The sequence below is a fragment of the Girardinichthys multiradiatus genome, chromosome 2 (genome assembly GCF_021462225.1).
Source record: "Girardinichthys multiradiatus isolate DD_20200921_A chromosome 2, DD_fGirMul_XY1, whole genome shotgun sequence".
NCBI classification, from domain to species: Eukaryota; Metazoa; Chordata; class Actinopteri; order Cyprinodontiformes; family Goodeidae; genus Girardinichthys; species Girardinichthys multiradiatus.
In genome coordinates, this window is record NC_061795.1 from 44,744,572 (window position 1) to 44,761,783 (window position 17,212).

General features: G+C 42.3%; 1 protein-coding gene across 6 annotated transcripts in view; it reads right to left on the reverse strand.

The window, feature by feature from the left end:
* The window catches only part of ckap5 (cytoskeleton associated protein 5), a 43,064-nt gene that overhangs the window by 12,970 nt on the left and 12,882 nt on the right, over positions 1-17,212 (reverse strand). For 5 of the 6 annotated variants that reach the window (XR_007035016.1, XM_047344674.1, XM_047344696.1 and 2 more), the window contains exons 5-30: positions 17,005-17,176; positions 16,788-16,917; positions 16,605-16,705; positions 16,144-16,257; positions 15,124-15,228; positions 14,867-14,956; positions 14,162-14,326; positions 13,915-14,043; positions 13,667-13,834; positions 13,495-13,590; positions 12,878-12,988; positions 12,683-12,775; positions 7,301-7,486; positions 7,124-7,218; positions 6,699-6,882; positions 6,427-6,572; positions 5,473-5,647; positions 4,958-5,071; positions 4,699-4,827; positions 4,430-4,624; positions 4,223-4,346; positions 3,951-4,039; positions 3,601-3,705; positions 3,079-3,201; positions 1,694-1,843; positions 1,403-1,606 (exon numbers count right to left, since the gene is read on the reverse strand). Coding sequence is in view for 5 of the 6 variants with exons in the window: in XM_047344674.1 (XP_047200630.1) it covers positions 1,403-1,606; positions 1,694-1,843; positions 3,079-3,201; positions 3,601-3,705; positions 3,951-4,039; positions 4,223-4,346; positions 4,430-4,624; positions 4,699-4,827; positions 4,958-5,071; positions 5,473-5,647; positions 6,427-6,572; positions 6,699-6,882; positions 7,124-7,218; positions 7,301-7,486; positions 12,683-12,775; positions 12,878-12,988; positions 13,495-13,590; positions 13,667-13,834; positions 13,915-14,043; positions 14,162-14,326; positions 14,867-14,956; positions 15,124-15,228; positions 16,144-16,257; positions 16,605-16,705; positions 16,788-16,917; positions 17,005-17,176 (3,493 nt within the window). In the remaining variant the exon portion in view is untranslated. The remainder of the gene's footprint in view (positions 1-1,402; positions 1,607-1,693; positions 1,844-3,078; positions 3,202-3,600; positions 3,706-3,950; positions 4,040-4,222; positions 4,347-4,429; positions 4,625-4,698; positions 4,828-4,957; positions 5,072-5,472; positions 5,648-6,426; positions 6,573-6,698; positions 6,883-7,123; positions 7,219-7,300; positions 7,487-12,682; positions 12,776-12,877; positions 12,989-13,494; positions 13,591-13,666; positions 13,835-13,914; positions 14,044-14,161; positions 14,327-14,866; positions 14,957-15,123; positions 15,229-16,143; positions 16,258-16,604; positions 16,706-16,787; positions 16,918-17,004; positions 17,177-17,212) is intronic. The other variant, XM_047344705.1, reaches the window with a different exon arrangement.

Below are 17,212 nucleotides of genomic sequence, written 5' to 3' on the forward strand. Positions count from 1 at the left end.
CAGAAGATCGGCCATAACGCGCCGTCCGCGCTTATGCATTTTAACACTTTTATTAGTGGAATTTTAAAAGGTATTTGTTTGATTCTGATGATAAGCTATAAGCATCTTTTGTTAACTCCAACCGCTGACAGCAAAGAACACCTGCTTGCCTGCTTAAGATCTTTTACCCAAAAAGGCTTAGTTTTCAATCTAGTAAAATAATATTTCCCTAAATATTTTATTAAACTTCATAACTAAGCAACACAATTAAGCCCATTTCTCAAAGATGTGGTTCTTATTCAAAATAATATTTCTTTAAATATGATTTTAATATATAAAGACAGCTAATTAAACACCGTTGAGAACTGGTCATCCAGAAGGTTGGTTTTATTCAGCATTCTTTAAAATATTATTTTATTAAAGTAATATTTTATCTGATTTTGCATTGTGAATGGTTGTTTGAAGGTATATCAATTATTGCTTAACTTAAATTCCAGATTCTTCAAGATAATCCTTGGTTCTCAAACATAAACATTGCTTGGTAATGTTGCATCACTCTTTTGGTCATAATTTTCAATCATCTTTAATCAACTTATTTATATTGTACATAGCCCATTAGTCTTCGTTATTCTTTAATTCTGATTGGTAGTTTAGTTGGATTATTTTAGCATAGTAAAGAGTTTGTTGATTGAAATATGTTTGACTTTGAGTTGACTTATTTTTGTTAATAAATTCTTGTATTTTAAGAAATTGTGTGAATTCATTCCATAGATGTACAGAGTTTATGCTGTTTAATAATGCCTGAGCTCGTCTCACACCTTTCTATTTTGTCCTAATACCATCGCCTTACTGGGCTGGTATTCACAGGACAACCCTTAACAGACCCAAATATTATTAGATAAAATATTAATATTCAATATAAAATAATATATTCATAATCACAACACTGGGAACACTCATTTATAAACACTGACCAGGGATCAGCTGCACAGGGTTGAGAAGTGTTCAGAAACGTCATGTTTAAAAATAAAAAGCTTATAAATCAGAATTGAAAGAATCTCATCTGTACAGCAGGCTGAGCATAACATGCATGTCATGTTTTTAATCATTGCACAACTCTAGCTGAGGATTCACAGAAAATAAACAGTTATAATAGTATATAGTATAGGTTGTTGCAGACATGGTTTAGTTGGGCTTGCCATGTCCCGTCAGACACATTCTGTGTGTGGTCCACCCCAGGACTGGCTTACTTGGATGACAACAGCGCTACAGGAAGCCTCACCTAGTTTAGGTAGTTGCTTTACAGGCAGAACGTGACTCAGACTTGGTTCTGGTTCTCCAAGCGTTGATTAGGACCTGAAACTGCTTTGATGAAAGAACCCTCAGAAAGTATTCCTCATTAAAGAGATCCATGTATGCGTACCTTCAGTATCAGGTAGGGGACGAAGGAGTTTGCTTCGTACTCTGTGAGGTGGTAGCCCTCTGTGTTGAGCATTGTGAACAGCAGCTTCAGATACTCCAGCACTTTCATCAGGATCGTGGTGTTTGTCTCGAAGAAGCGGAGCGTGACCCACTTCAGGATCAGGTCCAGACAGCCAATGGTTGCATCGCTCTCACTATTCAACCTCTGTCAGATAGATTTCATTAGTTAGTTGCAGAACCTGGTCTCCTAAAAGCAGCCCAGCCTGCAGTAGCGGGTCCAGCAGCCTCCTACCTCAATCATGACTCCGATGGCCTTCACGTGTCTCTGGAAGTCAAAGTGAAACAGCTCATCCAGCAGCCACTTGGCAAAACAGGTGGCCATCTGAGCTTTCAGCTGCTCCACGTATTCGTCCCGAGGTGTGATGAAGTTCCACTTCAGGATCTGTGGCACAAACATTTGCTGTTAGATCATCGTCACTGACGCCGTGATCTGTTTTCACTCAGAGCGCCATCTGCACCTGACCAGGCTAACCTGAGACCACAGAAAGCGATGCCAACATAACACACATCCAGGATCATCTAAACAGGTGCTACCCTAAATCTTCTGATCCTGGAATCTAAACCTTTTTACATTACCCTGACCTTTTGTCATTACCGTGCATTTAAGGTAAACTACTCTGCTGACATGAACAGTGAGATGGATCTCCTTACTGCAGAACCTTTACTGCTTTGGAAACGGAATGAAAGCGATACCTTTGAGAGCCTCAGAGAGTGTGGGATAAAAGAGCTTCAACAACGTGATTTACAGCAATAAAACTAAAGGATGAGTCTTTCACATATAAAGTCACAACCTACTCGACAGGAAGAAGATGCAGTTATGTTCACCCATGAAGAGCTTGGATCGGGAATAAAACTCAGTGTCCTACAGCCATAACTTGTGATTAATTCAAAGTGGTGACACTGAAAACTGAATTATAATCACTTAAGTCAGCTTTGAAGCAAAGATTTTTAAAGGATCATTTCTCCAGAGAACGCAAACAACACAGATGCCGTAGCTGTTGCCTTGTTTCAAACATGAAATCTATTATGATGCACAATCCTTGTGGACATGATTGTTTTAATTAGTATCTCAGAAGATTCAACGCGGTTTTCCCTCATTAAAAATCAGGGCTGCACGATATTAAGGAAAAAACGCGATGTTCAATAGTTTTCATAAATGTGGCCATAACATGACTTCTGTTAAAATAGTTTTAATGTAATTCTGCTTCAGGTTCGAAGTAAACATAGACCTCAGATAAGAAGTAGATAATTGTCAAAAATACTGTTTTTCTTTTGTTTTCACATTACAACTTAGTCGTAGATTCTTCATGAATTTACAAACTCATCACCTCTTTATCTTCTAAGTACGTTTCAGATCAGCAAACAGCTGCTGCAACCAAACATCACAGGCATACAGAGCCTGAAGGCAAGGCACTTAACTGATGAACATTTATTGCTGTCTAAGCAGATCCTTGTTGTATGCATATATAGAATTGAGATACATTGTTTTCAGTAAGGTCAGCCAACTTTAGTCTTATACCTGACCGTAAGAAGTAAACAGCGACATTCGACATGGCTGGCTGGGTTTGGACAGTTTGTTTATATATATGCCAATAACCACCAGAACAACCAGGCTACCTTCAGCTGCTTCTCCTCTTTGATTCTTTGCTCCTTGGCGCTGGGGATGAGGATGAAGATCGGCCCAGACTTATCCTCATCATCCTTCAGGCCTTTAGCTGCAGGTTTCTTGCCAGCTGGACCCTGATGGAAACAAACAGAAAGAAGCAGTGAGTGAACAGATGCGAGATCCGTGGAAGTTTAATTCTCTAGAAGAGGTTTTAATGAGAACTGGACAGAAAGGTGGGAGAAAGAAGAAACAGGAGCTATAAGGAGAGTTATTATGGAAAGATTTTTCGTGCAGGTTAACAGACGGTGCAGACAAACATTAATATTGTAAAGCTGCCACATGACCTCAGTTTTACAGCTGTAAACATTCTGAGATTTGACATCTCCAGGTTTAAAACACAACTGAGTGAACGCTCCGAGGCTGCATTAGTGACTGAAGCCGCAGGATTAGAGTGAGAGAAGCTAGACAGAGGTTAACATCTGCCAAGCTGACAGGCAGTCCACTGAGGTGTCCACTAAGAAGCATTCATCTACCTGTTGGCTGCCAGCAGCAGCCTTCCCTTTGACGGGGGGCTTTTTGCTACCATTACACTCCTTTTCTTTGGAGAGAGGGGGAGCCTCATCAGAGGGAGAGGGAGGCTGGGTGAGTAAAAATAAAAGACATCAAAACATACTTCATGAAGGTGGCATGACCAAAAACATACAAGGGAGGAGGGCAGATGTACACAGGTGGTCAGAAAACATCAACAGGTCACAAATAAATTGACTGAATGATTAAAATCTGAACATTAATTTAAGAAACATGATTGCACAAGGAAAAGAGACATTTTATTGGTTCTTTTATCAAATAAATAGGAGGGAAAAGGTTTTATTAATTGGAGTACCTTCTTAGCAGCAGCTCCTCCACCTCCTCTCACTTTCTTAGCTTCAGGTTTGCTGTCCAAGTGGTCGCTGACTGCTGCAGACCTAGAAGCTGCACATAGATATAAACATCTAACTATCTACAGCTTCCAAGCAAACCATTGTGTTAAAGCTCTTAACTTCTCTTTGTAGTCCTTAAAAGTTTGGTTTTTCCACCTTGGATAAATATCACATCCCAATGACTGCTGTATTTTCTAGAAAGGTCTTTTTTATCAATAGCTTTCTGTGACCCTACCTGAAGGAGCTCTGCTTGGTTCTGCAGAACCTTTTCCTCCTGTTTTGGCTGGTGCTGCAGGTTTAGCTGGCATCACTGCTCTGGCCTTTTCCAACATGGCTACCACCTGATCCTTTGAGGCAGGCTGATGAGGACGTGAAAAACATGTTACAACCAACCATCTGCACTCAAACAATGATTATCTGCAGGTTTTCTACAGCTCTGTACTTTGAGTTTTCCTGTTGCTTTGTTCATCTTGTCGTAGCCCAGATGCATCATGAAGGATGGCAGGGCATCCTGAGCCTTCTTCCTCACATCTGCATTTCGGTCCTCCAGGCAGGCGAATAGCTGAGGGAGACACAGCATCAGGTCCCCAGGGACCGTCCTGAGACTGGGAAGCTTTTCTGCCAGCCAGCCAAGCACCTGAGGATGAAGAGCAAGTTAGAGTCCGATCTGCTTCATCTCAACTTTCAGGAGAAAGGAAGGAGTGAGAGCACCTCCTGTCGCAGGAAGGGATTCTCCCGCTTCAGCTCCTCAGACAGATCTTCTCCTTCCAACCAGTCCCTCATCCCAGTCTGCTCCACCCACGCCTGCAGGGTTGCCATGGCAGCTGTCCTCAGGTTGGACTGCAGATGGACAAGAGCACAGTTATAACTCATATTACAAGTAAACTGCTGTAACTCTGACAGGACCCAAGGCATTTGTTGGTGGAAACCAATAAACAGTGGCAGCTGCCCGCTGCTAGCGGGGGAATACCTTGCTGTCTCCCAGAACGGTGATGACAGGAAATCCCAGAGCTTTTACATGCTGTTTGAGTCCAGGTCCCATGGCTGTAGCCAACTGCTGCAGAATACTCAGGGTCTGTTGGACCTGCGGACCGTGAACAAGACGGGCATCACTTCTGAAAGACATCTTGTCCTGAGGTAACTTTGGACTCAGAGGCCAACCTCTGACAGTTTAATCAGTGTTAAGAAATTTGGGAAGAAAATTAAGAATTCAGCTTTTGAAAACATTGTTAAATTCTGTCTAGGATCTGAGATCTAATGAAATATTAATGATTTAAGACTCTATCCAATTAAAAGTCAACAGATCAAAAATGATCTCCTCAGCAAAAACCAAAACAGGAAAAGCAGTGAAACCATTGAGAAGCATAAGTGAAAATACCCCAGTTCATTTCTTGTCATAAACACAAAAATGTTGAAAGTATTGCTGAAACAGGATGTGATGCAGCTTCCAGATGAGACTCACAGTCTCAGAATGATCCCCCTTACCAGGATCTTGTTGGAGTCGCAGAGTCGCTCTTTCAAGGCCAAAGGAAGGTCTCCAATGCTGGCTGTGACAAATTTAGCCTCTGAGATGATGGCGGCAGCCTCATCCAGACCCTCCTTCCTGATCTTCCAGTTCTTGTCTCCAATCTTAGACACCAGGTCAGATGTGATCTTGTCACTTTGAAAAGAAATTGACACAAAGACAAAACAAAAATTACTTTTTTTTTTAAATAACTGACACAGTCAAGTGTTATCAGGTCACTATACACCTTCAATGTTCCAATATTATGTTATTAAACTGTACCGTACTGATTGTAAATCAGCATTTTTACTTCACCACTTTAGTGTGTGGTGCAGTAAAACTCTCATGATTGAAAATCTGGCCCGAAGATGTGAAAAAAACCACACAAAAAAAACGAGTAGGAGCAGAAATAACAGTCAACAGTTTTAGTTACAGTTGGTCATCCCTACTGTGGTAACTTACAGGTAGACAGGCCTCAGATTACTTTGTTTTCTGGGTAATTTTGTTTTGCTGAGCTGCTGCTTCCAGAAAACATTTATCCTGACTTCCTCTCCCTCCTAACTGCCCTGAAAGTCTTTCCTGTATGTATTAAAATTAAGGTTCAACATTACTTGGATGACATTTTCATCTATGTTCTCAGGTGCCCTGTGCTCATGTTTATCCTCCTTCATCCGTTTTACGTGGAAATGAATGAAACTATCACAAGCCTAAACTCAGACGTTGTAGAAATTACGTTTGCTCTTTAAAGTAGAAAGAATAATAAAGTTAAGACTAGAAATGTGCACCTTTTATTTTCTTCACACTTAAAGTATGATCACCAACCATCATTGAAAGTAGACGAAGAATCAGAGACCTTTTGACTTTTAGAATACATCAGGTGTGATTTCCAGGCTTTTATCAACTTGTTTCATTATGAAGCTGCAGAACTTTGTTACCTGATATCAGTTCGGGGAAGCAGGTCCATTATGTCCTGTCCTGCTCCCCCTCCATCTTCATCCTGCTCTGTGGCCTCCTCTCCTTGCTCCTCTGCTGCAGCCTTCTTGGTGGATCTGATTGGAGCTGGAGGAGACTGACCCTGCATCTGTGAGGGAAAGAACCATTTTCCATCGTCACTGTTCTGAACATAAGGGGTTGGTAGAAAAACCAAGTCTCCTGGTTGTTTCCAGACAAGATCTACAGGTATCTGATCAGGTCTATAGGGAGGTACCTTCTCAAACTCGGCATCTATTTGTGCAAGGAGAGCAGGCTTCTCGTCTTCGAAGAACATCCGCAGCGGTTGCCCCATGTACAGGTACATGACTCCCAGCAGAGTGATGGCTGCCGTCCGCACGGCTGGGTTGGTCGCTCCCAGAGCAGTTTTCACGTTATTGATGAAGCCTTTCACATTAATGCTGCAAAGCAGTGACACAAAGGTTTAATTGTTTCAACCTTCATTAAGGTGCGCCACCATTAGGATAAGCTTATCTCAGCTTTTAAACCTTTATTTTTTCCCCAACAGGGATTCGTTTTACATGCTGCTGTAACATTGCTTTCTAAGTTTTACCCTGCATAGTTTTCACAATCATTTCACAGCATTTCATGTCTACTATACTTAATCTGGCAGGATTTAACTAGGAAAGGTGTTGAAATTACCCAGCAAATCCAAACTCCTTCATGGCATTAGCGAGCCAGTTGAGCGACTCCGCCTGGTTTTTGGGGTTCTTCTGTGCAAATGCCAAGGAGACGACCTGATGTACAAACAAATTGTGTTAAAAATCTATATTGCAGACTCTACATCTGTGAGCTTCTGTTGGTCAGGGAGATGTTTACCTGCTCTGCTGTCCACGGCAGCGAGCACACCTCTCCAATCGCCATCAGAGCCGTTTTGGCGTTCCCGCCGCACTTGACGTCTCCGATCTTATCCACCAAGCCGTCTAAAACCACAGAGGCTGACATCTTTGAGAACTGTCCTCTCTGAGCCACGAGAGCCACAATGTGCAGCTTCATCTGCATCACCTGCAGAAGGTCACATGATTAGAAAGGTTACCACGTGGTTAGTACGCCCCCTACAGGCCCTGTTCTGTCAAAGCTACGGAAGAACCAAACCCCAATAGTGAAAACTGACACTGAAGCTCAGATGTGTGGAGCGGCTTTAGAGGACGGTGATTACTTTTAGTTTGAACCTCAAGGCAAGGCAACCTTAAATTAAAACATTTCATTTTGTTTTGACTTACAGTACAGACCAAAGGTTTGGACACACCTTCTCATTCAAAGAGTTTTCTTTATTTTCATGACTATGAATATTGTAGCTTCACACTGAAGGCATCAAAACTATGAATTAACACATTTTGTGAGTCTAACCAGGTAGTCAGCAGCACCACAGGGGACTGTACTCGTACTCTCACCATTCCTTTTCACTCTGTACACGTCAGACATCCAGTACAAGACAGACTGCTGTCATCTGCAGAAGTACAGGTCCTTCTCAAAATATTAGCATATTGTGATAAAGTTCATTATTTTCCATAATGTAATGATGAAAATTTAACATTCATATATTTTAGATTCATTGCACACTAACTGAAATATTTCAGGTCTTTTATTGTCTTAATACGGATGATTTTGGCATACAGCTCATGAAAACCCAAAATTCCTATCTCACAAAATTAGCATATTTCATCCGACCAATAAAAGAAAAGTGTTTTTAATACAAAAAACGTCAACCTTCAAATAATCATGTACAGTTATGCACTCAATACTTGGTCGGGAATCCTTTGGCAGAAATGACTGCTTCAATGCGGCGTGGCATGGAGGCAATCAGCCTGTGGCACTGCTGAGGTCTTATGGAGGCCCAGGATGCTTCGATAGCGGCCTTTAGCTCATCCAGAGTGTTGGGTCTTGAGTCTCTCAACGTTCTCTTCACAATATCCCACAGATTCTCTATGGGGTTCAGGTCAGGAGAGTTGGCAGGCCAATTGAGCACAGTGATACCATGGTCAGTAAACCATTTACCAGTGGTTTTGGCACTGTGAGCAGGTGCCAGGTCGTGCTGAAAAATGAAATCTTCATCTCCATAAAGCTTTTCAGCAGATGGAAGCATGAAGTGCTCCAAAATCTCCTGATAGCTAGCTGCATTGACCCTGCCCTTGATAAAACACAGTGGACCAACACCAGCAGCTGACACGGCACCCCAGACCATCACTGACTGTGGGTACTTGACACTGGACTTCTGGCATTTTGGCATTTCCTTCTCCCCAGTCTTCCTCCAGACTCTGGCACCTTGATTTCTGAATGACATGCAGAATTTGCTTTCATCTGAAAAAAGTACTTTGGACCACTGAGCAACAGTCCAGTGCTGCTTCTCTGTAGCCCAGGTCAGGCGCTTCTGCCGCTGTTTCTGGTTCAAAAGTGGCTTGACCTGGGGAATGCAGGCACCTGTAGCCCATTTCCTGCACACGCCTGTGCACGGTGGCTCTGGATGTTTCTACTCCAGACTCAGTCCACTGCTTCCGCAGGTCCCCCAAGGTCTGGAATCGGCCCTTCTCCACAATCTTCCTCAGGGTCCGGTCACCTCTTCTCGTTGTGCAGCGTTTTCTGCCACACTTTTTCCTTCCCACAGACTTCCCACTGAGGTGCCTTGATACAGCACTCTGGGAACAGCCTATTCGTTCAGAAATGTCTTGCTGTGTCTTACCCTCTTGCTTGAGGGTGTCAATAGTGGCCTTCTGGACAGCAGTCAGGTCGGCCGTCTTACCCATGATTGGGGTTTTGAGTGATGAACCAGGCTGGGAGTTTTAAAGGCCTCAGGAATCTTTTGCAGGTGTTTAGAGTTAACTCGTTGATTCAGATGATGAGGTTCATAGCCTCGTTTAGAGACCCTTTTAATGATATGCTAATTTTGTGAGATAGGAATTTTGGGTTTTCATGAGCTGTATGCCAAAATCATCCGTATTAAGACAATAAAAGACCTGAAATATTTCAGTTAGTGTGCAATGAATCTAAAATATATGAATGTTAAATTTTCATCATGATATTATGGAAAATAATGAACTTTATCACAATATGCTAATATTTTGAGAAGGACCTGTACTCGGATGATTCTGCAGTCGTTGGTGGATCAGAGATGGACAAGAAGCTGAGTACAGGAAGGTGGTGGACCACTTTGTGGCATGGTGTGGAAACAATCATCTCATTTTGAACGTGACTAAAACAAAGGAGATGATTGTAGATTTTAAGAGAAACAGGAATAAGTCAGACACTATTTCTATCATGAGAGAAGAGGTGGAGGTGGTGGAGGAGTATAAATACCTTGGTGTTCACCTGGACAACAGACTAGAGTGGAGATGCAACTGTGAAGCCATCTACAAGAAGGGACAGAGCAGACTGTACTTCTTGAGGAAGCTTAGGTCCTTTGGTGTTTGCAGCAAGATGCTGCATATCTTCTATAAGTCTGTAGTGGAGAGTGTGATCTCTTCTACCATCATCTGCTGGGGAAGCAGCATCAGAGCCACGGACTTAAAAAAGCTCAACAAGCTGATAAAGAAGTCTGGTTCTGTTCTGGGGACTCCTCTGGAACCTCTGGAGATCATTGTGGAAAGACGGATTCTTCATAAAATGAAGAACATTATGGAGAACCCTGAGCATCCTCTTCATCAGACTGTTGTACAACAACAGAGTGTCTTCAGTCAGAGGCTTCTTCAGATCTGCTGTAAGATGGAGCGCTACAGGAGATCCTTCCTGCCCACAGCCATCAGCATCTACAACGGCTCTTTGAAGAAACCTTCATAATATGAGCTACAACGACATTTAATTTCCCTTTGGGATTAATAAAGTATTTTTGAATTGAATTGAATGTGGAATTATATACTGAACAAAAAAGTGTGAAACAACTGAAAATATGTCTTATATTCTAGGTTCTTCAAAGTAGCCACCTTTTGCTTTGATTACTGCTCCACACACTCTTGGTATTCTGTTGATGAGCTTCAAGAGGTAGTCACCTGAAATGGTTTTCCAACAGTCTTGAAGGAGTTCCCAGCTCACCTCAGACCATCTCGATTGGGTTCAGGTCCGGTGACTGTGGAGGCCAGGTCATCTGGCGCAGCACCCCATCACTCTCCTTCTTGGTCAAATAGCCCTTACACAGCCTGGAGGTGTGTTTGGGGTCATTGCCCTGTTGAAAAATAAATGATGGTCCAACTAAACGCAAACCGGATGGAATAGCATGCCGCTGCAAGATGCTGTGGTAGCCATACTGGTTCAGTATGCCTTCAATTTTTAATAAATCCCCAACAGTGTCACCAGCAAAGCACCCCCACACCATCACACCTCCTCCTCCATGCTTCACGGTGGGAACCAGGCATGTAGAGTCCATCCGTTCACCTCTTCTGCGCCGCACAAAGACACAGTGGTTGGAACCAAAGATCTCAAACTTGGACTCATCAGACCAAAGCACAGATTTCCACTGGTCTAATGTCCATTCATTGTGTTCTTTAGCCCAAACAAGTCTCTTCTGCTTGTTGCCTGTCCTCAGCAGTGGTTTCCTAGCAGCTATTTTACCATGAAGGCCTGATTCACACAGTCTCCTCTTAACAGTTGTTCTAGAGATGTGTCTGCTGCTAGAACTCTGTGTGGCATTGACCTGTTCTCTAATCTGAGCTGCTGTTAACCTGCGATTTCTGAGGCTGGTGACTCGGATGAACTTATCGTCCGCAGCAGAGGTAACTCTTGGTCTTCCTTTCCTGGGGCGGTCCTCATGTGAGCCAGTTTCTTTGTAGCGCTTGATGATTTTTGCGACTGCACTTGGGGACACTTTCAAAGTTTTCCCAATTGTTGATTGACTGACCTTCATTTCTTAAAGTAATGATGGCCACTTGTTTTTCTTTACTTAGCTGCTTTTTTCTTGCCATAATACAAATTCTAACAGTCTATTCAGTAGGACTATCAGCTGTGTACTGTATCCACCTCCAGCACAACACAACTGATGGTCCCAACCCCATTTATAAGGCTTGAAATCCCACTTATTAAACCTGACAGGGCACACCTGTGAAGTGAAAACCATTTCAGGTGACTACCTCTTGAAGCTCATCAACAGAATAACAAGAGTGTGTGGAGCAGTAATCAAAGCAAAAGGTGGCTACTTTGAAGAACCTAGAATATAAGACATATTTTCAGTTGTTTCACACTTTCTTGTTCAGTATATAATTCCACATGTGTTAATTCATAGTTTTGATGCCTTCAGTGTGAAGCTACAATATTCATAGTCATGAAAATAAAGAAAACTCTTTGAATGAGAAGGTGTGTCCAAACATTTGGTCTGTACTGTATATATACAATATATCAAGTTAGACAGAGTTAAATTGTGTTTAAAATGGTAGGGAGTGGCTTTATGGAGCAGATCAGTTAAATACATCTTGAGTAAAGAGTCTATGAAAACACTGACCTCCATCTGCAGAACAAAGCAAAACAAAACGTCAGCCATTAAACTGACTAAAGGAATTATTTTTCCAACAACGCCAGAGAAAAGGCCTTAATTGTACCTCAAACATGTATGAGGCGACCGGCGTCTCTATTTGTTCTGAATGGACTCAGATTTAAAGTTGCTGCTGAACCCCATTAAGAAGGAAACAGGCTGAACTCTGAGTCAGTCTGCAGAGCATCAACACGTTAACATATTTAGGCTAAATGTCATTTGTCCCAGATACACCACCCCTGAACATTTAGGTAGCAGTAAAAACATCCGACTGTGAAATGCGATATTTCTAATAAATGATTGGTCGTGTTTCTGAGACGTAAACATGTGCGCCTTATATTCAAGCCTACAGCAGTCAGCATTCATTTTTGCACAAACTGAAAAATAAACTTTGCTAATTTAATGCATTTAAAAAGGAATTTCGATTGGGGATAAAGTACTGAAGTCTGACTGCACACCAAAGCTTAAATACTACATTTATCCCTGACCTGGGTAATAAATCAGTCGTTATGAATCTTTGTGTTTATGGAAACTAGTCTGCAGTGGTTAATGTGCTAAAAATATGCTGTTTAGATTCATGGGTTTGCAAGCAAACCTCCCATCTATTTGGTTCATAATGTGCCATGATGAATGTGGCTATGCCCTTTCACCATCCTTTTACTGCGCAGAATAAATCTGGGCTCCCCATCTCCCAGGTTGAGAGACAAGAATGAGACTGAGCTTTAGGTCATTACCCAGGGACATACCTGAAAGTTTGTCTCCTTCCAGCCCGGTTTCTTCGCCAACATCCGAACTAATGCTTGGCAGGGCATCACTGCCTTGTCCATGGTTTCCACAGCCTACAGACACAAGAATCCAAACTAAATCTTCTGCTCAACCTTAAGAAATCCTGTGGCTGCTGCAAGTTAAAACGTTTAAGAGGGTAAACTTGGAGACATTACCCTCTGGAATTCCTCCATACTGGCCAGCCTCTCCTTCCAGTTGGCTGAGTCCAGCTGCTGCAGACAGGAAGCAGGAAGTACCCCTGCTGCCAGCTCCTCACACACTTCAGCCTGAAACAGCAAAAAAAACAAAAAAAACTGTCAGAAACAAAAACATAATAATGCCAACTGTTCTGACCCACAATAAAAGAGGGACTATGGTATAATATACACAGAGAGGATGTACTTTTTTTTATAGATATTATCTCTACAGTTTTGTAAGAACATCTTAACTTCAATAGTGTGCTGTAATTAACAAAATGCTGTTAAAAGTGAATTTATTGCAATAAACTGAAAGGAAAGGCTAAAAACTTCTCTTTTAACTTTCAACTTCAGATTGACAGTGATTCCACATTTCCTCTTACTTTGCTCAGGGAACAAAAAGCATCAATTATAGGAATTTAAAGCTGTAATGTTTTGAGGTTAAAATCAATGTTGGTGATTAACTGGGTTCCTCCAAAATAAAGCCAGTTTTTAACCTTCCTACTCAGCCCACATTTTGGAGCAGTTTCTGAGACTGTAAAACTCTGCAGCCACAGTGACGAGGTGCTTCAACATCATCTGGGCTGTAAACTTACAGATAGTTCGGTCTCTGATAATTCTTTGCTGTCTGAGGTCTTCTTGGTTTTTCCTCCAGCTGCAGCTTTCCCTTTTTTAGGAGGACCAGCTGACGGCTGCAGAAAACAAACGGCGTTTAACAACTAGGGAATATTAAAGCCAGCAGTTCCTGTAAAATCATCCTGTGCTTACCTTGCTGGCTGCAGCGGTTTGGGTCTTCTTCGGTGGGGCTGAGGATTTGGAAGGAGCTTCAGCTGCAGGGGGAGCTCTAGCTGCAGATTTCTTGTCAACAGCTGCTCCTCCTCCAGCCGCCCCTTTTTTACCTCCAGAAAGCTCTACTTTATCAGAACACTCCTTGATCTGTTTGAAAACACAGAAACGTAAGGTTAGAAATTGGTGGCATGAGGAACTGAGGAGGATCCTCCTGTCCTGATCCTCACCTTATCTAGTTTGAGTTTATCCAAGTCTGCAAAGAACGGGTTCACAGCTTTTTCTCCAACCACCTTCATGGCCGTTCCCAGAGCTTCGAAGGCAGCATCACGGACCTCAGGGGCCGAGTCGTTCACTTGCTAAGGTGGAGAAAGGAGGAAACAGAAAACAATCAGTTTTTCATAATGATCGACAGTGATGTCTTCAGTGACGCCTTCAATTTGTTGATGTACCAGAAGACGATTGTCCTATACACACCTTGACGAGGGCAGCACAGAGCGGTTTGAGGATGCTCTTTGGCAGCGTGGCCTGTGTGCAGTGTCGGAAAGATCGGGCCAAAAACAAGGAAGCCTGCTGCTTAATGGACGGATTCTTATTGTCCATCACACCCAGGATGTCCTCTGAAAGGTTTTGCAGAGTCGTCTTGAATGAAAAGGCAAAATATCAGTCAATCATCTCCATGCTACTTTATTGGATCCCATCTGAAACACATTAGGAGCTGCAGCGTCAGCCAAGTGCTTGGTGGATACCAGTCAGTTTATAAACAGGAAGTGCATTTAACCCAGTAAGTGTAAAAAACTGATTAGACATCAGTCCGGAGAGAAAGTGCTTCATCATGTCTAGACGGAATGTAAATGTTCATCCAGAGCAATGAGAAGCTGGATGGTTGAAAAGCTAAAAGAAATTTCTAATTTCTTGGATTTTATGGACGAACATCTATACTGTTTGAAGTCAGAGGTCACATTGAAGCAGGGTTCTCCCATATTTACTGCTCATGAAATGTCTTTTCAGGAAAAGTTTGGATTTTAGTTGGAATCAGCTCTGGTGCCTATCTCCAGCGGTCATTGGGCGAGAGGCGGGGTACACCCTGCACCGGTCGCCAGTCCATCACAGGGCTACTTAAAATTTCTGGTGGAATCAAATAGTCTAAAATAATAATGGAAAAATGCATATTGTACTCACAGTAAGGAAGATGGCATCAATAGCCTCCTGCAGGGCCTGGACAACCTGCGGCTTCTTCTCTTTGAACTTCTCCAGGATAGTTGGAACAACCTAAAATAATAATAATAATAATCTGTGAGGGACACGATCCAATCCAATGTTGTCGGTGTTCATGAAAACTGTCTTCATTTTAAAGTAGAAGGATGTGGACAACATTTGAGGGAATTAGTCAAATAAAGCCTGAGACCTCAGAGAGAGGTAAGATAAGACTCCCTTACTTGTCCTGCGTACGTCCCAAACTTCTTCCTGAGACCAGAGGCCAGTCCAGCCAGACATTTGGCTGCCAATGAAACCAGCATCACGTTTGCATCTTTACCCACAACCTGCAACAGAGAACCCACATCAGCTCTGACAAGACACCTTCTTGGATAAAACCTCAATCAGGGTTCAGAAAGACTGAACGGTCCTTCACTCCGCTCAGACAGCTGGCAAATCTGCATCTAAATGTCAGGACGTAGTCGACCCAAGTCCGAGTAACTTCGGAGTTCTGTTTGGCCAGCTGGTTCGGCCAGCTAGCGTCCATTCGGAATTGTTGGTGAAGATCTATTTTTATGTGACGGGAAATATTTCTGAATAAAATTGCTGGTGTCAAAACCATTTCTAGACAATCTTCCTTTAACACCTCATAGTACTGGTGATGGGTTAAATTTTCAAGTCTTGGCGACTCTTAGCATGGTAAAGCTTTTGAGCCGAATATTTTGGATCTGATAAAAAGGTCTCGTTTTAACTCCCAGGTCCTCGGCCATCAGCCTGAAGTCCGGCCAGTTATAAATCTGCTACTACAATCAGAGATCAGGAGCAAAGTGGACAAACTGATTCCACTCAGAACTGCTTTCACCAAGACCCAGATCTAACACTTTGGATCGGCGCAACATCAGAAACAGTCGCTGAACTGAGATTAATCATGAGCTTGGATAAAAAACATTAGGAATATTTAACAAACATTATTTAATCTTTATTACTTTTGAAACAAGCAGTTTAAATTTTTCCCCTCAACTAAAGTCAGTGACTCGATGCAATCTGCTGCATTTGCTTAGATAGAAAACGTTTTAACCAGTTTGAACAATAAACTGAATTTCACCTCATTGTTTGATAACTAGGATCAACCGGACTGGATGTTCTTGACTTGGAACCTGATTCAATGGAATTGTGAATGTCGCTATATAAATAAACTAACTTGAATTTGCTTAGCCCCTTCCTCCTGCAAAAAATATAGAAATTAGATTTCTGGTCTTCACCTTCTTCAGAGATCGGACCAGGTCTCCATAATCTCCGTTCTCCAGTTTGAGGTTCTTTGTCAGAGCTTCAATAGCCTCAAGAGCTTCTTTCCTCTCCTGCCACTTTTTGGCTTCCTGCAGAGATAAATCCCAGAGATAATTATGCTCACAGCATGTACAGATTATTCCTGTCATTTTAATTACAAGCCGCATCATTAGAGACGTTAAATGGAACCTCAGAATCTTCAATAAACGGCCTGCTTTCTGTGATTTTAACGCTGTCGTGTGAAGCCTGGTTCACATCACATCAGTCCTGCTGCAGTTTAAACTGGTTTGTTAACTGGAAGCAGCTCCAGTTTATAAATCGAACATCTATACCTGGTTAACCTGATAATAGACTAAAGGTAAAAGATATGCAAAGAAACTGCACAGATTGTCCTTAAAGATATTTTAAAGTGCTGTATGTGTTCTGAAAAACTCACTATTTTTTCGTCAAAGTCTTTGGGCATCTTTGAGAGAATCTCCACAGGTTCCAAGAGATCATACGGGTCCACAGCTGCTGCAGTTTCCTCCTCTTCATCTCCTGGAAGAAGGACAGAAGAGTCCGTAGGTATCTAATAATGAACAGAAAACAATAAAACGGGTTGTAAAGCAGTCATTCCTACCATCAGACTGATCTCCTTGAGCTTGTTGCTGCTCAAACTTTGCTTTGAGGTCCTGCTGAGAGCGCAGGAACCTGGTCTGCTTGGGAGGAGAAGAAGGCAGCTTCACCCACTCCTCCTCGAGCTCTTTGAGCTGCAGGGACAGCAAAAGCAAACATGTATCAAGGTAAATTTAACAGCCCTGTGTTTGTAGCCACACGTGATGCTGAACATCTCCCACCTGTACAGAGTTGATATTCTGCAGCGGCGGCCTCAGAGCGTCTCTGATCCACTTGTAGATTTCTACAGCGAGTAACTTGGCCTCATCTCTCACGGCCTTCTCTCTGGACTCAAACTGTTTAGGTAAAATCTTCACTACTGGCTTCAGTGTCACTATTTTTGATCCAAACTCACTGTGTGAGGAAGATAAAAAAAAAAAAAAAAAAAAA